Source organism: Rhinatrema bivittatum, chromosome 4, assembly GCF_901001135.1.
Source record: "Rhinatrema bivittatum chromosome 4, aRhiBiv1.1, whole genome shotgun sequence".
Taxonomy (NCBI): Eukaryota; Metazoa; Chordata; class Amphibia; order Gymnophiona; family Rhinatrematidae; genus Rhinatrema; species Rhinatrema bivittatum.
Window position 1 is genome coordinate 370,741,216 of NC_042618.1, and position 26,442 is coordinate 370,767,657.

General features: G+C 41.7%; 1 protein-coding gene across 1 annotated transcript in view; it reads right to left on the reverse strand.

Annotated features, from left to right (window-relative positions):
- Nucleotides 1–473: 473 nt before the first annotated feature.
- LOC115089415 (tripartite motif-containing protein 54) overlaps nt 474–26,442 on the reverse strand; it is a 31,152-nt gene continuing 5,183 nt past the window's right edge. The window contains exons 3-4 of the mRNA XM_029597507.1: nt 25,244–25,414; nt 474–1,124 (exon numbers count right to left, since the gene is read on the reverse strand). Coding sequence (XP_029453367.1) covers nt 474–1,124; nt 25,244–25,414 — 822 coding nt within the window. The remainder of the gene's footprint in view (nt 1,125–25,243; nt 25,415–26,442) is intronic.

Sequence of the window (26,442 nt, forward strand, 5' to 3'; positions counted from 1 at the left end):
AAAAATGTATACCCAACAGACACTAAATTAAATAAAACAAATGCACATCCCTATGTCATAATTTCATTTTGATTTCACATCTTTGCTTTTAGGCTTTATTGGATTTAAAACTGCATTTCAAACCTAACTGAATGAAAACACTTGGTTAAGTTGAATTGTTTCTTTGGGTATTTAGCACTAAAATATAGGCCACATAGCATGGCTCCTAAAAGAAAACCTAAAAGGATAATGGAAAAAGTATTTATTAAAAATGATGTTGTACTTTTTCAGGAGAAAACACTATATTTCAGTGCTGTACTTCAACTTAATCAACTTTTAAGTCAGTTATGTTGAATTGCAGTGGTAAACCTGTTTTTGGAATTATCTTGTGCTGATAATTATCAGTTTAATCCTCAAAGCAGGTGGCTTAATATTGATAGACTATATTTAATGAACACATTACTTTAACTTTTCCAGATCCATAGAGAGGAATTTCATACAGTTGTCGCTTCTTCTGAGCTAACCTCCTTAGCAGAGTCATTGTTATCACTGGCCGAGATGTAGGCTGATAAGGACACATTTCTACAATTATCCGTTACTATTTTGTTTGATTTCCAAAGCAATCCCAGTACAGTTTTACAGAAAACCTCATCGAGCATTTCCTCTGAAGAGTTACTTGAAGGAGGGCAGCCTGCTCGCCAGGCGTCATACATTTCTGCAGTTTTTGAGAGCAATTTATCTGTTTCAGATGAAACAAAATCTCGAATGTGGATTCCCTTGATCAACTCTTCTAAATACTGGTGAGGTGAAATGCTATCATTTTCAGGAACTTTGGGGAGGAAGCTGCTTTTAGTAAGTTTCTCCATCTTTGCTCTTAATTTTTTGTCTTCCTTCAGAAACTGCACAGAATTTGCATGCTGATCCAAAAGAGTTTTCATTTGCTGATAAAGATTTTTTGGAGCTTCAAGTTCATTCACAGCTAGCTTCAGTTTCCTTAATTTTGAAGAATGTTCATAGTCTAATTTGATCTTCAGGGCAACAATTCTATACTTAATCTCATTAAGTAAACTAATCCCAATGGTGTCTATCATAGTTTTAGTGTCTTCGGTGGTAGATGTTAGTTCATTAATCAGCTTTTCTGTTTCCTGTTAAAAAGAAGCTTTCTTAGTTTTGATTGTTAAGTACCGCTTCAGAAGCATGTTAGATTTATTTACAATTGCTGAAGGCACATTATATTACATATTATCAGATAAAAACATGTAATGGTACTATTGGTGTACATCTCAGGGATGTAAAACCGTGATTGTTTCTGATGATCTAAGTCACTGGGTGGCCATACTATTGGATTTTCAAACTGGCTTGCAGAGTTAATTCATTTGGGGTTTAAGTCACCCAAATTCACAGTGAGTCGAGAACCAGGTAAGCCAGGGTTCATAACCTTCTCCCATTGAATGCTCCTTGCAGTCTCGGGCAAGTCATTTCATCTTTGGTTTTCTCAGGAACAAAACTTAAAGGGTCATTTACTAAGCTGTGATATTTTATCATGGGAGGGGACAAATAATGTGAGGGCATTCATGTGATATTTTTCTCCTCTCACAATATAATATTGAGGTGTCTCCCTGCAATATATTTTCTTGCAGAAAAACTCAGCAAGAAAAAATATTGTGGGGGAAAAGGGAAAAAAAACACGAGAGCAGACCCCTTTTCCGGGGTCCACCAAAGTCTTAAAGGATCACCAGCAGCTCTAAAGCAAACCCCCCTCCCCCCATGTCAAAAAATCACAGCCTCCACCAGGGGCCTGGTTACTCACCTCCCAGCCGCCTCTAAAGTTAGCCCAAAAGTAAAAATAAAAAAATAATATGCAGCGACAGCCTGCCCTCTATCCAAACCCCCTCCCCTTTCATTAAAAAAGTTATTTGCTCCAAAGCAAATCCCACCATTCATATTCCTCTGGCCTCCCCCCAGACACCTCCCTTACATAGAACAGACTTCCTGATGTCTGGTGGAGCCTCCACTCCTGGACCCCCCCTTACCACAAAAGTCTCTATGGTGGCCCAGTGGAAGCCCAGAGCACTTCCTAAACTTCAGGTATGAGTGGCTACCATTTTTCAAAATGGCGCCACCCAGTCTTTCCCCTTTTCACATGATACAGGAAAAAGCTGGGTGGTGCCATTTTGAAAAATGGCTGCTGTTTTGGTCCAAAACCTAGGGGGTGCTCTGAGCCCCACTGGACCACCAGGGAGACGTTTTGAGGTAAGGGGGAATCTGGGGTGGAAGGAATTCAATAGACTACCAGGGAATCTGTTCCATGTAAGGGGAGGTCCAGAAGATGGGGGTGGAAGGTATGGATGGGGGGGGGTGGTTATTTGAGGAGCAGGTGATGTTTTGGTAAAAGGGAGGGGTTTGGGTAGGGGGGGGGCAGGTCATCGCTGTCAAATTGTAAAATGTATTTTTCTTTTTACTTTTGGGCCACCTCTAGAGGCAGTGGGGGCGGAGGCGGGAAGGAGTCTACTCAGATCCTGGAGGGAGGGGGAATTTTTCAACATTTAGGGGGAGTTAGGACCGTCGTGGCTCTTGAAATTGAAACATGGAGGCATTGGGATGCACATTAGCAGTCTGATGCCTCCTCGAAAAGTTAGCTACAGTTACTGAGTTGTAGCTTTTTTTGGAAAGAATGCAGCCTGCATTATTTTTGGCAAGCCATGTTATTTTATTTACATGAAATTAGCTAGCATGAGGTGCTGTGCATGCATTTGAAAAAATTATGCATGCAAAGTACATGAAAAACAGTTCATTTTAATAGGGGCAGGTTTTTAGGGAAAATATCTCATGATACTGCTGCAATATGGGTATATTCATGATAAATGCTGTTGTTTTAGCTTAGCAAATGAACGCTGTTTTGCAGCTTAGTAAATGAACCCTTTAGATTGTAAGCTCCCTGGGGGCAGCAAAATACCTACTGTACCTTATTGTAACTTGCCATGAGCTCTGGTTTGGAAAGGTGAGTAATTAATTCCAAATCTACATCAATGTCAAAAAATAAAAAATAATCATGTTAAAAAATATACATGCAGTTTAGAAGTCTTGCATATTTTGTGGAAGCCAAATAAACCTCTTTTTTTTGCAGCATTTCAGACAGGCATCTGCTCAGATCTCTTACTACATGCATATTCTTTTCTGAATACACAGAATTGGTCTCCTTTCATCACCAACAACTGGAACTGGATGGAAGAAGCAATTGATATATGCTTGCAATGTGATATTAGCATAAAGGAAGGATGAGAAGACAAAAACATATGCCCACAATTCAATCAACAAACTGCCTCATTAAATATGATCAAAAATATGTAACTTGGCTCCATAGGAAGCAATTAAGAAAATGGATAAGAAATAAAAACAAAACATCTCAAAACTATGTTAAGAAAAACATTTGTGTTTGTAATGTGACAGGGAAGGTTCACATGTATATAAGAAAGGAAAAAAATCATCTCAACCCCATTATATATATTGCCTTGACCTCAACACCACAGTATATCAAAGAGGACCATTCCTTTCACAAGTAACATATTCCTTGAGTCAGACCAAGGTCCATCAAGTTCAGCATTCTGTCTCTGACAGTGGCCAGTCCAAGTCACAAGTACCTGTTGGATTCCCAATAGTTGACCTATTTTTTCTTTCTCATTTTCAGGGATACACGCTGGCTTTCCCAAATCTACCTGGCTAATAACTGTTTATAGGCTTTTCCTTCAGAAACTTGTCCAGTTCTCTTTATGTTAGTTATCTTGGTCAAGTCCTCTGGCAACAGATATCATGCACTGATGAAAAAATACTCCCTACAATTTGTTTTAAATCTGGCAGTTGCTAGTTTCATGGAGTATCCCTTAGTCCTAATTTTGTTTCGGACCGATACAGTAAAGTCTGCCCTGTCAAAAAGGAGGCGCTAGGGACACTAGCGCGTCCCTAGCGCCTCCTTTTTGACAGGAGCGGCGGCTGTCAGCGGGTTTGACAGCCGACGCTCAATTTTGCTGGCGTCGGTTCTCGAGCCCGCTGACAGCCACGGGCTCGGAAACTGGACGCTGGCAAAATTGAGCATCCGGTTTTTGGCCCGAGAGCCACAGGCTGAATTCAAAATTATTTTTTTTTACTTTTTTTACTCTTCGGGACCTCCGACTTAATATCGCTATGATATTAAGTCGGAGGGTGCACAGAAAAGCAGTTTTTACTGCTTTTCTGTGCATTTTCCCGGTGCCGGAAGAAATTAGCGCCGACCTTTGGGTCGGCGCTAATTTCTGAAAGTAAAATGTGCGGCTTGGCTGCACATTTTACTTTCTGTATCCCGTGCGCATACCTAATAGGGCTATCAACGTGCATTTGCATGTTGAGGGCACTATTAGGTGCCGCGGGTTGGACGCGCGTTTTCCTCCCCTTACTGAATAAGGGGTAAGGGAAAATGCGCGTCCAATAGCAGGCTAACAGTGCGCTCCTGTTTACCTATTCCATTCCATCCATCTAACTATAATAGAGAGGAAAATTTCCTTGCACCTGCATTGCCAGTATGCAAATTGAGCTCTGCCCCTTTACCTCCCTGAACTCTCTGGTTCTGCCCCTTTGTACAGAAATTGAGCTCCACCCCTCTCCCTGTACTCTCTAGCTCCACCTCTCTCTCTCTCTCTTTACATATATATTGTCCAATCCACTACCTACTGCCATAAAGTACACCCAGCTCAGCCTGCACTCTACTACCACACATCTCAGTGATGCACTTCCTATATTTCACAGTATTTCCCTGACCCTGGGATAGGCTTTTACTACCAGTAATTTTATTAATTTCAGTCATATCCCCTCTCAGTCATCTCTTTTCCAAACTAAAGAGCTCTATTCAGTTTAGCCTTTTCTTCATCTCCTTCATCATTTTTTGCCAACCTTCTATGTCCACTCTTTTTTGAGATAGGGTGACCAGAACTGCACACAATATTCAAGATGCGGTGGCATTATGATATTCTCAGTTTTGTTCTCTATTTCTTTCCAAATAATTACTACCATTCTACTTACCTTTTTGACTGCTGCCACACACTGAGCTGAATATTTCAAGATATTTTTCACAAGGACTTTGTGTGTGTGTGTTGGGGGGGGGGAGGAGGTTTCTGGGTGATGACTCCCAGCAGCATGTATCCGTAGTTGGGATTATTTTTCACTACATGCATTTTCTATCAATAAGCAGGCTGAAATAGCCATTACATGTGGGTAAAATTATCCAGCAGCACTGATCGGCATTGTCTCTCCAAGTTGTAGAGCTTTGAGCTCCACTGAGCATATGCAGGAGTTCCTGCATGAGCCTCCTTGGTCATTTTTTGTCTGAGCTGAAGCACAAACATGTACATCATCTCTTTTCTATTTTTTACCTCAGACTTGAATTTTTTCTTCAAGAATCCTATTCTGCTTTACCTCGCTGCTTCTGCACCACACAAACAGCACTTAACAGCTACCTAAAAAAGAAATGGAGAGAACATTTTTCCTCTCACAGGATGTTGGGCCACAAGAAAATGTTGGCACGGTGAGTAGGTTAAAAAACTGCCCATGTGGAATAGTCATGTCCCTCTCCAACAGCCATGAGTTGTGCTACTGCTGTCTGGGACCAGGCCACAACCAGAAAACATGTGAAGCCTGTTGATAGATCTCACAACACTAGAGGGCTGTGCACAAGGAAGAACGGCATAAATCTCTAAGGAGTAGCAGTAGATCTTCCTTCCTCAGTAAAACCTTTGAGTTGGAGCCATTCTAAAACTCCCCCAACCGTGAGATCTGCAGCCATGGTTCAGTTGAGATGCCTGAATACCAAGGCTGCATAAGTGGCATCAATCCATGAACCCAGCCCTCTCTGTGTCAAAGAAGCATGCACTGATGCATGAGGTACAACGTTGCAGACAGATTCAGGTCATCCCTCTTCTGTGCCACCAGTGAAGGCCTCTTCCCAGCATGCTGCTTCAAAGCATCAAAAGACACATGCATCCACCTACACTGCATTGAAGCAGGATGCATCAACACATTTGAAGCATGGAGTCTCGACACACCCGAAGCAATTGACAGACCTGATGGATTCGATGCACCGGAACCCTCGACACACTTGATTGACCATCAACACTCCTGATGCATGATGCTCAGATCCACCAAATGCATGATGCCAAAATGCAAGAGTCAGTGGTGCACCAATGCAAGTCATGCCAACACACTCTATGCATTTTGATTCTTCTGATATGGCAATGTATTCTCCACATCATGTCCTGGTGTACCCAATGCATGCCATGAAGCATTCCACTCATATTTCATTCTGTTATGTTCCTAGTCCTTCTTTGCCCCTGCAGCCTAGAAGCAGCTCAAAATCCTCTGCATCTCCCAAACATTATACGTTACCTTCCTGAGACAGGAGAGAATTACCTACACAAAAATATACTAGCCACCCAAGATCTGCAGGAGAAGGAGTAAGAGTACCCTTATCTTCTCTATTGGTTAGATGGCTAACACCCCCATGGTTGGTAGCTGCTCTTTGATTACAAACATTCGATCCCATCTTTACCTTAGTACTCCTGTCCTCAAATCCACCACCTATTACAATGTAGGAAGCAGTCTCAGAAGAAGATGTTCCTCTGCTAACTCCAGGCCAAAAGATACAGCAATCCTATGACCAGGTTGCAGGGTTAGTGAGAAATTGCTTTACCTCCCTAACAAAAGCGATGGATGGAACGCTCCAGCCTATCTTTTCCACTCTTGCTTCAGCGGTTCCTCAGTCTGGAGTCCCAAACTCAAGAGTGTGTTTTCCTATTCAGAACCTCATGTTAGAGAATCTTCAACAGAACACACTTGATTGTAGTGGAGTCCACTTATTCAGAGGCAATGGACTAGGCCACTCCTCTAAAACCTCAACCAGAGGGCTGTCCTTCTTCATCATTGGAGTCCTGGCTGATTCAACCACTACCCCCGGTCTTGGATGAAGAGTCCACTGGAATACCATCAGACACTCTGCCAGATCTTCCAGAGCACTCTTCTACCCTAGAAGACCTCACCTATTACAAATTTATTGAAAATTTGGCATTAGTACTGGGTATTCATGTCAATAAAGACCTATAGAGCAGACTCTTAAAAATTCTGGATATACTGGCAGAACCTGCCACCTTACCAGTTCATGGCATTCTTAAGATACTACTCTTAAAACTACAGGAAATGCCTATATTTTGCCTCCCATGTCATGAAAACTGGATCTCAAGTTTCAAGTCCAACACTCTCCAGGATTTGGCATAATACATCTTCTGCATCAGTTCATTGTAGTAGAATCAGTTATGAAGAAAGCAGAAACGTATTTATTCCAACTCCCCACCAGGGGAAAACTTCTAGACAATTTCAGCAAAAGAACATTCCAGAGCACAGTGCTTTCTGCATGTATTGCTATTCATTAGTTATATATGGTTCAATACATTCAGGATTGTCTTCAGAAGTTGAAACTATACTTACCTGCTTCTGAACAGAATACCCTCCTTCAGCCATTTTGGGATGTTGAGGAAACGGTGCAACACTTACTACATTCTGTCTCTGAGTCCTTTGACTCTGCTTTGTGTACATCTGTGACCTCTATTGGAGCATGCCACATCATGTAGTTATGAGCCAGTTCCATCAAAGAAGACATCCATGAAAAACCTTCCATCTCTCATGCTTGGAAGACAACCTCTTCAGAGACAAACTCCAAGAAACAGTTTCACAGATAAAGGACCTAAATGGGATGATCCAATCTCTCTCCCTGGTGCTGGAACAACCTACCCCAACCCATACTTACTATCCTTACAAATATCCTTACTGTCACAGAAGACAGTATCAACCTTTTCAACAGTACCGGCTCCATCCTCTTCTGGCACAGTGTTAACAACTTCCAGCTAGACCTAGACAAAGACAACACGGTAAGCCAAAACAACCCTATCCTACCCTTTCCATAGTGGGACAAATTCAACATTTCCTGGACCAGTGCCATCGAATAATCAAGGACTCAGTTCTCAGCATTGTGCAACATGAGTACTGGTTGCTTTTCTCCCAATCTCCACCCCTTCCACACTATTTGCCATGCCAGCTGGATCCTTCTCTTCTCCATCAGATTCATCTGAGGTGCAGTCTCTTCTACAGCACCAAGTGCTGGAGATCCTCCCTCAGTTGCAACACCAGCAGAATTTCTATTCTAGATATTATCTTATTTCCAAGAAGTCTTGGGGATTGTGACTGATCGTGGACCTGTTACTCCTCAACAAGTTTGTTCTCTGGGAAAAATTCAAAATGAACACTCTCAGGACAATTATACCTTTCATTCAACACAGTGAGTGGATGTGTGCCCTGGTTCTCAAAAACATATTGTATTCATATTTCAATCCACCTGGCCCATTAGCGTTACCTACGGTTCCAAGTGGATTTGTTCCACTACCAATACAAAGTTCTTCCATTTGGCCTCTCCTCTGCTCCTAGAAGCTTTACCAAATACTTTGCAGTACTAGCAGTGTTTCTCTGTAGCCATGGCATTCATGTTTTCCCATATATGGACGACTAGCTAATCATAACAAATTCAAGAGAAGCCATCCTCCATTCTGTGGATGTGGCCATATGTCTTCTTCAGAGGTTAGGTTTTCTCATCAACTTTGAGAAATCCAACCTGGAACCCACACGGCCTTCAGGTAATAGATGCTTCAAAAAGCATTCCTATGCATTGATCGAAGGTCATCCATGATCCTGCTAGTTCAGGCACAGCTTCACATCCAAAGTCCACTGCTGCTCCTTGTATTTCTCGGTCACATTACTTCAGCTACCCACATAGTTTCATTAATCCATCTTCACATACGTCATCTTCTGTGTGATCTAAAATCTCAGTGGGATCAACTCACTCAACCACTGTCTTCACTAATGCGAGTCACAGCATCAGAGGTTAGAGAGTTGAAATGGTTGTTGTATCCACATATACTCCAGGAAGTGCTCCACTCTGGTTATGTCCTTATCAGCTAGTCCTCAAAACAGATGCCTCAACCAAAGATTGGAGATCCCATATAGGACAATTCCATATGCAGGGTCTCTGGTCTCCACAGGAATCACTATTCCAGATCAATCTCCTGGAGCTGAGAGCAGTATGGTGTGCTCTTATCACATTCATGCATTTCTCCCACAAAAAAAGCTTCATTCAAGCAAACAATCAAGTTGCTGTGTTGTATGTCAACAAGTAGGGAGGAACAGGATTATGACGTCTCTGCTAGGAAGTGCTGAAGTTCTGAAACTGGGCAAAACGACACCAAGAAACCCTGCAAGCAACTTATCTGTCAGTTGTTTCCATTGTCAGTTGTTTCCATTGTGGATCGTCTCAGTAGATTGTTTCTACAACATGCGTGGTCTCTTCAGCAGTCAGTGGCAAACAAATTGGTTGATTTCTGGGGTCTACTGACAGTGGACATATTTGCATCACAGCAAAACACAAAACTAAATCAATTTTGTTCCATTCTTCCAAGCAATCTCAGGCTAGCACAAGATGCTTTCCTTCTTGACTAGTGCCAAATCCTCTTCTACACTTTTACACCAATACTGCTCATTGCCAAAACAATACAGAAAGTTGTCAGAGATCAAGCCCACCTGATCCTCATAGCACCAGTGTGGCCCAGACAAATTTAGTATGCATATCTCATCAAGCTTTCCAGCAGTCCTGCCATACCTCTGCTCTTCTGACTCAAAGACAATGGGACACTCTTCCATCTTAATCTCTCAGCCTTCATCCTCACGGCATGGATGTTGAACGTACAGTGATTGCCTATCTTCACCTACCATCAGCAATCGAGGACACAATTTCCTCTAGAAAGCTTTCAACCAAGAAAAACTACACTTTCAAATGGAAAAGATTTTCTATCTGGTGCCAATAGCATGATTCCAATCCCTTCTCATGTAAGCATCTGCAACTTTTGCATTACTTGCTTCACCTATCTAATTCAGGCCTATCCACTACCTTAGTGAGAGTACATCTGTCATCACGGTTTACCACAATTTGATGGATAACAAACCAATCTCCATGTATCTGCTTGTGTCTCATTTTATGAAGGGACTCTGGTATGTCAAAGCCCCAATTCAAAAACCACCTGTTCTGTGAGATCTCAATGGGGTGCTCTTTCAATTAATGAAGCATCATTTTCAACCACTGGAATCAGCTCCTTTAAAGTTCCTAACTCCAAGTTGCAGTCACCTCGGCAAGAAAAGTTAGCGAACTCCAAGCTCTCTTCCACTACCCTTCATATATTTATTTTTTTTTTATTTATTTTTTTCTATACCGATGATCCTGTATACAATACATATCGCACCGGTTTACATGGAACTGAACAGTCGCCTCAGGGGCGGAATACATTAAAACATGTGTAAAGGAACACTTTTAGGGAGCCATTCAAAAACTCAGTTAACTGAAAAACTATATATATGCAGTTCTATCACAACAGGGTGGTTCTTACTCATCCAAAGTTTCTACCAATGGTAGTCTCAACGTTCCATATTAATCGATCTCTTGTACTACTTACCTTCTTCCCAAGGTCGCATGCATCTGAGGGAGAAAAAAATCTTCCATACTCTGGAGTGCAAAAGGGGCCTTGGCATATTACAAGTGACATACTCAACTTCATCATCAATCTAATCAGCTTTTCATCTCATATGACCCTTGGTATAGCGATATTCAAATTCATTTTATCCAACTGGATAGCTGACTTTAACTTACAGACTCAGCCAAACTTATCAAGTATGAGCCATGGCTTGACCTGTTGCTTATCTCAGAGAAGTACCTAGCAAAGATATCCACAAGGCTTGTGATGTAGTCATCAGTCCATACATTCACATCTCATAACTGTCTTGATACTATTACCAGCACTGACAGTAGTTTTGGACAAGCAGTTTTGCAAAATGTGTTCTCACTATAGCCCATTATCTATGGTGGAGTATGAGTTGCTTATTCACTAATTGCTCCACTGTAACCCTCATCTTGGGTCTCCCCACATGTAATGGTTAATTCAGCCTACTTATTGATGGAAAAAAGTATGTTTGCATACCATAAATGGTGTTTTCCATAGATAGCAGGATGAATTAGCCCTGAAATACCCAGCCATTTCCCTGGAGAGTAAACTACGCAGCTAAATTCAGCTCTGTTACTGGCTGAGGAGGCTCACGAAGCAATGCCCATATAGGAACTCCTACACATGCTCAACAGAACTCAAAGTGCTATAGCTTGGAGAAACAAGTCCATTCAGTGCCACCGGGTTGGCCCAGGCAGATCTGGTATGCATATTTTCTACAACTTTCCAGCAGTTCTCTTCTACATCTGGTAACTGACCCTGTGCTGTTGATACAGGAAATTGGGACCTCTCTGCTATGTCCTTGAAGATCTCCTTTATTATTCTGTCTGCCTCAGCTCCTCCAGGTTTGCCAGCCTGGCCTCCAGAGATCGAACTCATTCTCTGAAAGCCAAGAGCACTTTCCACCAGGTGCACACATATAACCTCTTCCCAAGAGATAGATAATCTTACATTTGGCACTCAGTGCAAAAGACTGGATATCCACCAGCTCACTGCTGGGCTTCTGTCTGAATCTTAATTTGTTGAGCCGATAAAGTCTTAACAGCTGATTGAAGAGTAGGTATGTCCATTTAAGGGTTGTTCAATATGATGAGGGTTTATTTTTTATTTACTAGGTGTCTTTTGAAAATCTATTGTTTTTAAATGTGATAACTAGGTGATTAATGTTAGTGAATGACCAGAACAAAACTAAAATTAGTCAATCACTAAATCAGGGTTAATTGAATATTTTAAGGGGTAGATTTTAAAAGGGTTACGCGCATAAGGTATGCGCGTAACCCTATTAAAACGCCCCTGCGCGCGCCGAGCCTATTTTGCATAGGCTCGGCAGCGCGCGCAAGCCCCAGGGATGCGCCTAAGTCCCGGGGCTTCACTAGGGGGGCGTGTCTGGGGCATGTCAGGTGAGTGGCGTGGCGTTCAGGGCGTTCCGGGGGTATGTCGGGGGCGTGGTGCCAGCCTGGGGGCATTTTGGGGGCGCGGCTGAGGCCTTCGGAACAGCCCCTGGGTCGGGAGATGGCGCGCCAGCAGCCCACTGGCGCGTGCGAGTTACACCTGCCGAAGACAAGCTGGTCGGGTCAAGGCTGAAGACTAGGAGACCCGATGTTGAGGTGCCAGTCAGTAGCATGGCTGGTGTTTAAATACCCAACCATGTAATGTCATCTGCCGGCGCCCGTTCTAAGGATTCCGCCATGGAACCTACTAAAGTGAGCATACAACTAGGGGGAAGTTCCTAAAGAGGATGGTGGCAGCTTCTGTATTGCGTGGCAGGTCTGGGCTGCGTCAACGGCGTTGGGTGAGTGATGCCACTCGCAGTGTCATCACGTGAGTAGAGAACTTAACAGTACTCCCACTTCTAAGCCCAGTCCACAAACTTATCTTCAGCTTCTGGGGAGATATCAATGATACATCTTTACCATCTGGGAAACCAGGGGGGCTTGACATGGGTTTCAGGTATTCGCTGAGTGATTCTCTTTGGCTGGCAAGAATCCTTCAGCGAGAGAAAAATGTGGTTTATGTATGTCAAGGTCATTGTGTTGGATGAGGACAGCCCCTGCCTTCTTGGCAGTGGCTTTTACCGCCACAGGGATGAGTTTCAAGAGTTCTGAACAGCCTGAAGATTTACAAGGTTGTGGCTCATAGCTTAGGTCAGTGAATGATTTGTACTGGAGTGGTAGATTTGAGGGGTTAGGTAATGTCTGAAGCAGGATGACTAGAGGCAAGGATTGGGAGGCACAATGTTCCAAGAACCCCAATGGTTGATCTGTAATGCGGCCCTGTCAATAGACGGTTGGTGGACTCTGAGTTAGGGTAGTCTGAGAACGACAGGACTGGTTTTCTCGATGTGAACCAATCTGCATGGTTATAGGAAAGATGACCATGGACACATGATCAAGTAGGGGTTCTCCATAGATGAAAGAAATAACATAGGGTGTGGTCAAGTTGGTAGTAGGGCACCCACATTGGCCTAACTGTGATTCCTGAATAAAATTGCCCCCTGTTCCAGAGTCTAGTAAGGCTTTGATTTTAAAAGAGTGTTCCCTGAAGGTGAGAGACATCGGTATCACCAGTTGTGGAGAAGAAGATGGGTGGTTGAAAACTGTCTTCCTGTTCATGGGATTTCCTAGTTTCTCAAGACAATGACTAGGAAATGTCCCTGTGCTGCACAGTAGAGGCAGAGATTATGCAGTCTTTGTCACTGTTTCTCTTTTTCAGAGAGCCGTGTTCTGAACAACTGCATGGGTTCTTCGAAGGTGACAACCTTCGAAGGATCTGAGACTGCCTTCGGGGAGTTCAGAGACTTAGAAGCCACATGAATGGATCAATGGGATGTCTTCTCTTGAGCTAGTTCCTGGAATTTTAGATCAATTTGGATAGCCAAGGCATTAAGGCTATCCTTAATGCCGGGCTATTTTAAAAAGGCCCGGCGATGCGCGTAAAACCCCGGGACATGTCTAAGTCCCAAGGCTTCAGGAAAGGGGCATGGAGGGAGTGGGGCAGAGTTAGAGATCCCCAGCACAGCGGCCATTTGCCACTGTGCCAAGGGTTCGCGTGCCAGTGCGCTCAACCTGCTCCTGCCCCAAGGCAGGCACAAACGGTAAGTTAAAGAAATGGGGAAGGGTTAGATTAGGGCTAGGGGGTGGGAAGGTTAGGAGAAGGGGGTAGGAAGGATAGAGTAGGGGGAGCACCTGGGAGGGAACAGGTGAAGGCCACGGGCGTTGGCACACACAAGATGCACTAGTGTGCACCCCCTTGAGTGCGCCGACCCCTGATTTTATAACATGCACGCATATATTATAAATTCGGGTGTCCATGTGCACGTGCACATGGACGCCCGTGCGTAGGTTTTAAAATCTACCCCTAAATGTTTCTAGAGATGGGAGAAAGTCTCAAGCTGTTAGTTCATCCTTTATTCTTCCAGATAATCCTTGCCAGAAAATGGCACTTTGGCTGTCTTCATCCCAACTGAGCTCAGAAGCCAAGGTATGAAATTCCACTGCATACTCACCCATAGTGCGAGTGCCTTAACAAATGCAATGAAGTTCTGTGGCAGCGGACAAGACACACTCAGGTTTGTCAAAAATCAGGCAGAACTGTTATTTGAAGTTATCCAAATTTGTAAGAAGAAATTAATCTCATTCCCACAAGGGAGAAGTCCAGGCAAGACCAGGACCATCCAACAAGGAAAAGATATACATAATTTTGACACAAACAGAAAAAAAATGAGCCAGCTGTAGCTCAAAGTGCTTTTTGCAAACATCGAGGAACCATCTGTACCCTTTAAGGGGTCATCATTATACCTCAGGGAAGGCAGAAGCTGGATCATCAATTCCACGGTCCAAATGGGTGCCACAGTTGGTACTGGGACTGGACTTGGAAGCTGGCCCTGCACGGTGTCCAATTGCTAGGTCAGAACCTGAAGTAACCCTGTCAGGTGATCAAGTTGCTTCTGGGCTTATTGACTAAATCCATGCAGGGCAGTTGTCAAGGAATTCAACTTGGTTTTTTGTTCCTGCACTCGCATGGCCAATCAAGCAATGGCCCATCGTGGAAATGCGTTCATCGAGCTCATGGCCTCAGCAATCTGTAAGGAACGGTATTGAGTGTGAGACCTTCTTGCTGAGGCAAAGTTGATGCTGCCTCATTGGTAAGCCCACAAGGCTTGTGCCAACAGCTGGAGAACACACTTTGGTGCAGGCCACACAAAGGCTTCACCTAGACTGGCTGCCTCCCCGCGGGTTGAGCCCTTGGGTTCCGGCGGCCGGGAGATCTTAGGGCAAGGCTTGGGCGAGACAAGGCCAGAAGTAAGGCTAAAGACAAAGCTGAAGGCAGGCTGGACGAGGCAAGGCTGAAAGTAAATTGGATGAAGCAAGGCTAAAGGTAAACTGGATGGGAAAAGCTGAAGGCAAGCTTTACAGGGCAAGGCTGAAGACAAGGAGATCTGTTGCTGAGGCGCTAGTCAGTAGCACAGCTAGGGTTTAAAATACCCAGCAGTGTGACGTCATCTGCCAGCACCTGTTCCAAGGATTCCCGTCGCAGGGCCTTCTAAAGTGAGCTCGCCTGGGGGAAAGGCCCTGAAGATGGCTGTGGTATCCATGCCACACGGCAGGTCCAAGGTGGTGCCACTTGCAGGGTTGTCCCATCAGTGGCGAATATAACAAGATAAATATTGAACAGAGTAGCAAAAAGCGAAGAGACCTTCAGCAACCTTTAGAAAGAGGGTACCATGAGGAAGTCTGGGCGTTATATCATACTTATTGTGATTGATCTGATGAGTAAGACTGAAACCAAATCAGGACCTTCCCCGAAATCCCAATATTTTCTAAATGTGCCAGTAAAATGCAGTGAACCAAGGTATGAAATGTGCTTGATAGATCTAACAATACCAGGATGAAATCACTTCCCATGTCAAAACCACAACGAAAGATATTAAGACTAGAAACAATTAAAACCTCAGGGCTTTACTTTGAACAAAATCCACATTGAAATTTATCTATGATACCATGAGTGTCTAAAAGGTCATGTAACTGTTTAAAGACTGATACCTCGATCCTTAGCAACAAAAGAGATTGAGGATATTGACCGATTGTTGCAAGGATCAGATTGATCTAAATTATATTTTTTAATAATGTCTTATAGGTGCTTGTTTTAATGAAATGGGCAAATGGCCATTTAAGAATAACTGTATTAACTATATAGGCCAAAGAGGAACCAATATCATCTGCCAAGATTTTTAGAATATCAGTAACACAAAGGTTTAATGGACAATTTGCTGAATTCATGGATTTTACTGTACTGATAATCTCCCTCTTAGACACATACTCAAATTCATCCCAGCTAACAGTCAGGGCAGCAAGATGGACTGCAAAGATAGTAGAAGCAGATTTAAATTTGACACAGACATCCTTAATCTTTTTTTGAAAATTGACAAAAGACTGAGGTCCTTAATACTATCTTGGATGAGCTAGTTAGCCGGATAAACTTATCCGTCTAACTTAGCTGGGAGTCATCCTGCTGAATATACCTGGCTAAGTAAAAGTTACCAGATAGGTTTATCCAGCTAACTCAACTCCCCCCAGTTACGCCCTGCCCCACCCATAACTTAGCCAGCTGTTTAGCTGCTGATCCCAGGCAGATATTCAGCCACAACCACTTAGCCGGTTAATTTCAAACTTATCTGCCTAACTGGTGCTGAATGTGAACCTCTCTGAGTCCAGTCAAGCATTGGAATTATCTAAACCTAATGAGGTATTTAGTCCATAGTTGGCAAGATGAGAGTTACACAGAACAATTTACATGAGCTGTTACCAGCATCCTGTATGGTTTATAGATATCTGCTTTCTTTGTGTCAGTAACCTTGCTCTCATACAAATTCAGAGCATGACTATAAGCAGTCAAGACATTACCAGAGCGTGATTTATGCCAGTGCCATTCAAGGTGGTGTAGATGAGCTTTAGCAGACCTAAAGCTTTATCAGATCCTATTGGTCCTTTTAACGCTCACTGGTTTCAGTGGGGCAACAGTATCAACTACTTGTTCTAAAGAGTCATACCAAAGCTCAACTGCATCATCCACATTACTAGAAGTAATAGAAGTGATTTCGGGTAGTCCATTTGTCTGAAGTAGCTCAGCATCAGTATGTCCCTGATTAAGATAAAATTAATTTAAATGATTTCCTCTGTGTAAGTCTAAATGGATCCTTAATTTCAGGGATTTCAGATGTACACCGAGGTAATAGAAATAATCTTATTGCTCGGGAAACCACATCAATGGTATGCCCACAACTATGGGTTGGTTTTTGCACAAACTGCTTCAGTCTAAGGTTGCCAAAAAAATCACAACACTGTTATGGTAATAGAAACCTAGCAAATGGAAACTGAAATCACCAACGACAACAGCAGCATAATACTAAGCAACCTAGCACAGATTTGTTTTAAATATGATACCTATTAACTTCATGGAGTGTACCCTAGTTCTAGTACTATTTGAAAGGGTAAATAACCTTTCCCTGTTTATATTCCACCCAAGATTTTTTATAGACCTCTATCATATCTCGTCTCAACTGTTTCTTCTGTATGCTGAGGAGCTCTAATTTGTTTAGCCTTTCCTTATAGGGGAGCCATTTCATCCCCTTTACATTTTAGTCACTCTTCTCTCTACCTTTTCTAATTCTGCTATATCTTTTTTACGATGGGGTGACGAGAATTGCACAAAGCACTCAGCAGTTGCACCATGAATCGCTTCTATTTTCTGTTCCTTTCCTAATAATATCTAACATTCTATTTTCTTTTTTGATTGCTGCTGCATACTGGACCAAGTATTTCAAAGTATTGTCCACAATGACTGTAAGGTCCTGTTCCTGAGTAGTGTCACCCAATATGGAATCCAGCAACTTATATCTATAGTTTGGATTATTTTTCCCTATATGCATCACTTTGCACTTGTCCATATTACATTTCATCTGCCATTTAGATGCCCAATCTTCCAGTCTCACAAGACCCTTTTACAATTTCTCACAATCAGCTTGTGATCTAACAACTTTGAATAATTTTGTCATTTACAAATGTGATCACCTTAATCTTCATTCCTTTTTCCATATCATGTATAAATATATTAAAAAGCACTAATCCCAGTATGAAAGTCTATTCTTTACCTTTTTCCACTGAGAGAAATGATCATTCAGACCTCCTCTCTGTTTCTTATCCTTTAAACATACATAATAGAACATTGTTTCCCATCCCATGACTTTTTAATTTTTTGATAAGTCTCTCATGAGTAGGGACCTTCGTTTTCAGTTTTTATTATATTTTCTTTGGGATTTTATCATTGTTTATTAAAGCCAACCAATCAGCAGAAAACCAGTTGAAAAAAAATTACTAATTTTTCCCCAATAATTTTCTCCTTTTTCCTTGCTTATAATAAACACTGATAAACTCCCAGAGAAAATAAGGTCCTATTCATGAAGGACTTTTTCCAATGCTTCCTTAAAATCCAAATACACTATATCAACCTACTCAGTTTTGTCAACATTTTTCTATCCCCTTCAAAAAAATATAACAGACTTTTAAGGCAAGACTTGACTTCCCTTTGTCAAATTCAAGTTGGCTTTTCCCCATTAGTCTGTATCTATTCAGTTGGCTGGTAATTTTCTTGATCTCCCCTGGAGCCCTTTTTAAAAATGGGCATTATATTGGCTATCTTCCAATCCTCATGTACCATAGCTGATTTGAATAAGAAGTTAGATATTACTAGTAATAAGTCAGCGAGTTCATTTTTGAATTCTATCAGAACTCTGAGATAAGTGTAGATTGGCTTATTGGGCCTTCAAACTTGCCCTAGTGGGTCGATCAAGCCAATTACGTGGCTGGTGTTAGTTGCAGCCTCCTGATGCCTGTGGAACTTCTGAAACCAACACCAGGACCCCAGCAGGATTTCTCATAGAAAAGGAACCTCCCCCCTAAGGCTCTCTACTCTTGATTGCCTCTTAATTTTTCCTGAGGTGGCTCTGGCTCAGACACCATCCTCCCCACCACCATCTCTTCAGTGGTGGAAAAACACTCATGCTGCCTTCTTTCAATGGACACCGTCTCTGCCTATCTTGGCAGGAGGCAACCAGCTGACCTACTGCTGCTTCATTACTGCTGCTTCAATGCCTCCAATTGCCATCCTCTACCATTGGCATTCCTCATGTTTGTGCCATGGCAAATTATAATAGTTAAAAAAAAAAATTGCGGCCTTCCAGCCTGCCCCTTCCCACATGAAGGGAAGGGGAAAGCTGGAAGACCCTGTTCTCATGCTCAAAGGACCTTGCTTGGAACTCCCTGATCACCAATGTGGCTGCTGCTGCTGTTTGTGCATTCTGGAGGGAGGAAAGAATGAATGAGTTAGTGAGCATGTACATGAGTGAGAGAGCATGCAGGTGAGTCAATGAATGTGCATGTGAGAGACAGCTTATAGGTGAGTCAATGAGCATGTGTGTGTGTGTGACACTATATCAGTGAGCATGAGAGTGTGAGTGAGTCAGACAGCATGCAAATGAGTTAGCAAGCATGTGAATGATGAGGAGAAAGTTAATCCATGACAATCGTAGGGCACCTGGAAATCAAATGTTCCCTGGTATGCAGTAGGGGATTTTTTAAAATCCTTATTAGTTTTAATTATTGTGTGTTATTTGATGTGTCAGCTGTATTGAAATATTTTAGTAGCATTTGGGAAATTTCTAAAAAAATGTTTTAAAATATTGGATGTTCTATATGAAAGCTGTTTTGAAATATTTATTCTTTTTATTAGTATGGTTTTTCTAAAATGATTGATGTTTTATATTTCTTGATTTTATTTGATGTCTTATGAGGAATGCTGATGTTTCTGTTTTTCCATTGTTGCACTGCATACAGAGTCTGGCTTATTGTGGTTTCCAGTTCAGTTTTTGTCTGCATGTTTCTGTTTATACTTAAGGTCTGATCTCTTTATACTGTATTGGTTGAGGAGTCTATGTTCTGAATGTGTGATCGAGGTGAAGTATTTTGCTAATGCAGAGGTAGGTAGGTTTGATTTTCAGGATATCTACAACAAATATGTATGAGGTATATTTGCATGCACTGCCTACATTCTATGCAAATATCTCATGCATATTCATTGTGGATATCCTGAAAACCAGACATGTTTGTGGTATGCCAGGACCAGAGTTACCTTCCCCTATGCTAGTGCATAGTTTCTATGTAGTTATCTGTAGTATCTTGGTTTGTTCTGTTTTCCTAAGAGGAAGTATACTGCTATTTTGGGACCTACTGTAATATTTTCAGTGTTGCCTTTTCATAGGTAGGGTTGTTTCTGTTTGAGTGCTGGCCATTAGTGCTGTTTTGGTATAGGAGATTTGCCGAGTTGTAATTGTAATTCAGTTTACTCATGAATTTCTGAGGGCCAAATCCATACTCAATGTGTGTTACAATAGACCTAATATTATATGAGTTCAAAGTGTCCTTTTTGCTATTTTGCAGCATTTTATGATTGGAACCACTGTAATGCATGTAAATATAATATACAAGTTGTAAATGATATTTTTGCCTCAGAAGACTATACTTTGTCTTTTTTTATGTAAAATCTGTTACTATAAATGCATAATTTTTACTTATGTGTGGGGAGGGATGTAAGGTTCACCTAGAACATCTAATAACCTTGTACCAGCCTTGTCTGCACTGACTCCATGTGGTAAAACTAGATTCCATATCTGAAGTGTGCTGCTTTGAGTTAGTAACTCTCCCTAGTCTTGGCCAGGGATTAATTTTCTTAGGCACTAGAAGGAAACCAGCAGTATGGATCACTTCTGGTTCCACCTCCCCTGGAGTAGGCAGTCAGAGCAGAATCTGGGGAACCATAAAAGCAGCAGTAGATTGTTAGTTCACAGTATGTAGAATTGCAAGAGGACCTTGAGAAACTGGGGGATTGGGTATCCAAATGGCAGATGAATTTAATGTGGACAGGTGCAAATTGATACATATAGGGAAGAATAATCCAAACTATAGGGTACATGCTGATGAATTCCATATTAAGCTTCACTACTGAGGAAAAGGATCTTGGATAATACTTTGAAATCCTTGGCTCAGTGTGTAGCGGCGGTCAAAACAGCAAATAGAGTGCTAGGTATTAGAAAAGGAATGTAAAATAAAGCAGGGGGTATAATACCTCTGTATCAATCTATGGTGCGACTGCACCTTGAGTATCATATGTTCTGGTTATTGCATCTCAAAAAAGATATAGCAGAATTGGAAAAGGTACAGAGAAGGGTGACCAAAATGATAAAGAGGATGGAATGGCTCTCCTATAAGGAAAGGCTAAAAAGGTTAGAGCTCTTCAGAGAACTAGAAAAGAGAGAGTTGAGAGGAGATATGATAGAGATCTACAAAATCACGAGTTGGGTTTAACAGGTAAATAGAGAATGGCTATTTACCCTTTCCAATAATACAAGGAATAGGGGATACTGTATGAAGCTAATGGGTATAAATTTTAAAACAAATCAGAGAAAGTATTTTTTTCACTCAGTGCACAATTAACTGTGGAATTTGTTACCAGAGGATGTGGTGAAAACAGCACAGCTGGGTTTAAAGAGGGGTTAGACAGCTTCCTGGAGGAAAAGTCCATAAACCTTTATTAGCTATGAAGACTGTGAGCAAGAAGGATTAGATCTATTCTATAGGATCCTGTCAGGTACTTGTGATCTGTACTGGCCATTGTCAGAGACAGGATGCTGGATTTAATAGATCTTTGGTCTGACTCTATATGACATTTCTTAGACTCTGTGTAGCACATAAACAATGGGAATCTGCTACAGTTGTGAAGGGATGGGGGATGTCTGACAGATAGAAAGAGAGAGAGAGAGAGTGAGTGAGTGTGTGTGTGTGTGTGTGTGTGTGTACGTGCATGCTTTTGTCTGTCTCTAAGAAAAAGAAAGCGTATGCATGTGTGCCTTTGTGTCTGAGAGAGAAAGAGTATGTGTACCTTTGTGTGTGTTTGTGCCTTTGTGACTGAGAGGAAAAAAAAGTGTGTGTACGCACGCCTTTGTCTGTATCTGAGAGAGTTTGTGTGCGCGTGCCTTTGTGGTCTGGGAGAAAGAAAGAGGGTGTCTACATAGTGTGTGCCTGAGTGTGTGTGTGTTTGTGTCAGAGAGTGTATATGTGTATCTCTATGTCTGAGTCACTGGCTGGCTGTGTGGTTGCCTCACTGCTTGGCAAATGGTTCACAGTTGATTGGTTGGGCAAATACTTTAATGTTTATTTAATTATTTATTTAATAAACTTATATACTGATTAACCACTGCAAACTATAAAACTGGTTTACAACAAAACATACATAAAATTTAAAATAATCGCAAACAAACAAAACCAAGCCAATGCCCTGCTGCTACCCAACTACAGTACTACAGATGACCAATCAATCAAACTTACTAACTGAGCCCCTAAATACCTTCCTTGGTAATAATATACAAGCATAAACAACAACCCCACACTCCAGCTTACAAGTTCATAATTTCTAGGGATGTGCATTTGTCCTGGTTCGGGGAGCCCAAATTTTAAAGGTCTGAACTGCGGGAAATACGGAATTTCCCGTGGCAGGCCGAAAACGAAGCCTGAAGCAATAGGTTCGGGCTTCGCACATCCCTAATAATTTCTATCTATCAGAGAATAGATGCGCTTTAACTATTTTATGGAACTTCACATAATTATGTTCTGTTCTCACATAAACAGGCAAATCATTCCACAATTTTGGTTCAACTGACAGAATCGCCCACCTCACATAATAAACCAGCTGAAAATTATGACTCCATTTGCTGCTAGTCAGACTATCTGAGAGGACCTAAGGGCATGACTTGGTCGTTACCAGGTCAACTTATCAAATAGATATGTTGGTGCATTGCCTTCATGCAGTGAAACATCAAGATTGGCAACTAATATGAGCTCTGCAACAAGAGGGACATATACTCATAGTGGGTTAGATTTTCAAAGGGTTGCGTGCATATGATATGCGCGCCGAGCCTATCTTGCATAGGCTCAGCGGTGCGCGCAAGCCCCGGGACGCGCGTATGTCCCGGGGTTTGCAAAAAGGGGTGGGGCGTGGCCTGAGCCTCCAGGCGCAGCGGCCATTTGCCGCTGTGCCTGGGATTGTGGGCCGGCCTTTGGCCGGCAGGCGCACTTCAACAAATGTAAGGGGGGTTCTAGGTAGGGCTGGGGGGCAGGTTAGGTAGGGGAAGGTGCGGGGGGGGGGGGGGGGGGGTGGAGGGAACAGAGGCAGGCTGTGCGGCTCAGCGTGTGCAAGTTGCACAATTGTGCACCCCCTTGCGCGCGCCGACCCTGGATTTTAAAATCTGCCCCAGTGTGATTTCTTACAGACTAATCTTGCTGAGCTGATATGTAACAAATGAAGGCTTTGAAGAAGACAAACCAATAACCCCACCAACAAAACATTACCATAATTCAAGGCTGTGGTTTTCAAGTCAGTCTTGGGACACACCCAGCCAGTGTGGTTTTCAAAATATACACAATGAATATGTATGAGAGTGATGTGCATGGACCGTCTCCATTGTATTTAAATATATCTCATGCATATTTATTGTGGATATCCCGAAAACCTGATTGGTTAGGTGTGTCCTGAGGACTGGGTTGAGAATTCCTGATCCAAGGCACTCACCACTGTTTTAACAGCATACAGATCTAAATATGGCCTCAAAAACTGCACCAATTTGAACTGTAAATATGCTCTCCATGCCACTGCACTCATGACGGATTCTATTGAGAAACTTCAATTAAACAAAACACTCAAATTCTTTACTGTAGAAGAAACAGGGATAATTTTGTTATCCACTGCAGGGCTAATAAAATAGGTTGAAGGAGTATAAAGTGCTCTTCCAACCCCAGGCCAGGAATCTAGTATATATGTGTGTGTGTGTGTCTATATCTATATCTGTGAGAGATATAATCATACTTGGGGGGGGGGGGCGGGCGGGCGGGCAGGCAAGCAATTACATGGATGGAAGGGGGATTGCAGCTCCGTTTGCACAATTTATCTTGGAAATATTTTTGGCTCCATTCTGCTAGGCTTCAGGTCACATGATGTACCTCTGAAGGGTTGAATTAGAATGCTTTGGGGAGTTGTTGAAGCATGTGCTGCACAGAAAGCAAATGAGGGAGTCAGACAGAAACCCGGGCTAATATCATCTGTAATTTTCCCCTGCTCTGGGATGTATACTGTTTGGTCCCTGTGCTTTGTTACTTTTTATTTTGTTAATTTGCTCTATTACATCTTCCTGGTTCACTGTGATTTGATTCAGTTCCCCTGAATCGTCACCCCAGGGCAGGCTCGACTGGGTACGCAAGGTCGCCAATTTCAAAATTGACTCCTCAATTTCAAATGCTCCTAATTCATACTGATTGGCCTAGCCACTCTTCTTGAGCTATGGAACTTCATACCTCTTCTAAGTACCTAGTAAGCACAATCCCTTAATCCTCAATTGTATTATGTTCTTAGTTAACTGCCCTCTCCTGCCTTTCTTTCCAGCTGCCTAAGCTTCCAAGTTTATCCTCCTTGTTGAATGTAACTTTGCTTCTTCTGTTAAATGATTGTTCTTTGTTACAGTTTACCCCGTTTTGTGTAAACCGATCTGATATGGTTCTTTAACCATGAAGGTCTGTATAGAAAAGAGTTAAATAAATAAATAAATATGGAAGAAGAAGGGGCGAGAGAGAGAGTGCACTGTAAGAGGGTGACTATACCATGGTCAACTCAGGGTGAGTTAGGGGGAGGGTAGTGTTACATTGGGGTCTGCCTAGGGCGCTAAAGACCTTGGCACCGACCCTGCATCATCCTCAAAATATTTTTCTGGCATAGGCATCCCCCAACATCCTTCTCATAAAGACTGAAGCAAAGAATTAATTTCATTTTTCTGCTATAGCCTTGTCTTCTTTGTGTGCTGTTTTTAGCTATCAGTCTTCTAGTGGTCCAACAGATTCCCTCACAGGCCTCTTCCTTCTAATTTATTTTGAGTTTTTGCCTTACTGGCAAGCTTCTTTTCAAATTCTAATTTTACTTGCTTTAAAATCTAACTTGCCATTTCTTATGCTCTTTCCTATTTTCTTCATTTGGATGCAACTAATAGTTTTTGAAAGATGTTGTTTTGGATTTAATAGCCTCTTTCACCTCAAATGTTCTTTTCACCTGTCGTGTTCTTTCTTCACATTTATTACAAGGTAATAAATGCTATGAGAGCTATCTTATTGTGGTAAATTATATCACTAATCACCTATACTACAGAGTTATCTTCCTATGAATTGTCAAGGGTAGTTTGGTGTTTGCCCCTGCCTTCCAACACTAGTCTTCTGCTGGGCCCAATCAATGTTGCATGTAATCCTCCATGATAGAATCTAGAAGAATATTGAATGTGCAGAATAACCTGTCTAAATGACTGCAGTAAATGTAATGTTATGCACTGCTATATGTGACACTATGTCTGGATTGCATAAACATATGAGGTGTCCCCTGATGAAGGTTGTGACGGCCGAAACATGGTCCATGTTGGGCATTTTTGTGAACTCTACACTGAGAATGATAGTTATAATACTGTTCATATTGTAAAAGGCGAATGAGCATCACACACACCATACCTTTGTAGCTGTTATTGTACTTTCAGACTTCTGTAGCACCAACTGTAAGTCTTCAGTAAGGCAAATCTTTCTAGCAGCATAAGTGTCGGAAATCTTTGCAACCTTATGAGGTTCATGGTCTCCAAATATTTTACAGGAAGCACATATTGGTTCATCATCATTCAGGCACATCTAATAGAGTAAAGAAATAAAATCATTCTCCACTCCCTGATCATAAAGTCCATTTTCTCTGTGCTAATTTAATGCCAAACTACAGAACTGATTTACTAAACTTTATTTCCATAGACACAGAATGAGACACAGAATGAGACACAGAACTGATTTACTAAACTTTATTTCCATAGACACAGAATGAGAAAAAAGCTTTAGTAAACTAGGACCTGTATTACAAAATATTTGTTCCACTGTCTCAAAGGAGATTTTTTTAAAATTCTTTTTGGAAACAAGTATTTTAACAGGAATGTACATGGATAACTTTCTTTTGTTTCAGTTTGATTTTCTTTTTCTTCTTTTAATGCATGCTAATCTTTTTAATATAATCTAAAATGGAAAAACTTAAAACATTTTTTTTCTGTCATTCCATTTTGAAAAATACATGAGATGAAACAAAAAACGTCTTCATTATTTTTGACATTCTCAAATGAGAGCATACCCTTTATTTTTTGCACTCTTCTAGCAAGTTAAATGCCTCAAAGATAAAAATAATGTACAAGAGGCATGGATTTTTGGTAGAAAAGAACAGTCTAGAGCTAGATGGGGCATAATTTGAAGCTGGAAAGTAGGAGTAAAATAAGGAAATATCTTTTTCACTGAAAGGGCAGTGGCTTCATGGAATAACCTCCCGTTGAAGGTTGTGAGACATATATACTATCAGAATTCAAGGTGGCATAGGAATGCATAAAAGTATGTAAATTGTAGTAAAATGAGAATAAAGATGAAGATCAACTAGGGTCAGTGGTATTGCAGTAGATAGGCAGACTTGATGAGTCCAGCAGTCTTTGTCCATAATTAATTTTTGTTTCTGTTTAAGTCACTAGCACTATTTTTAAGCTCTGTGCTAGAATTATGATAGTAATTTGTTCTAATGCTAGAAAAGAAGCTTTCAGAAAGGAAGAATCAGAAAAGCTGATTTCAGCACAGATTTGTGAAATTCCCAGAGAAGTCAAGTGAGCACAACAGATCCACTGCATTGCTTTATT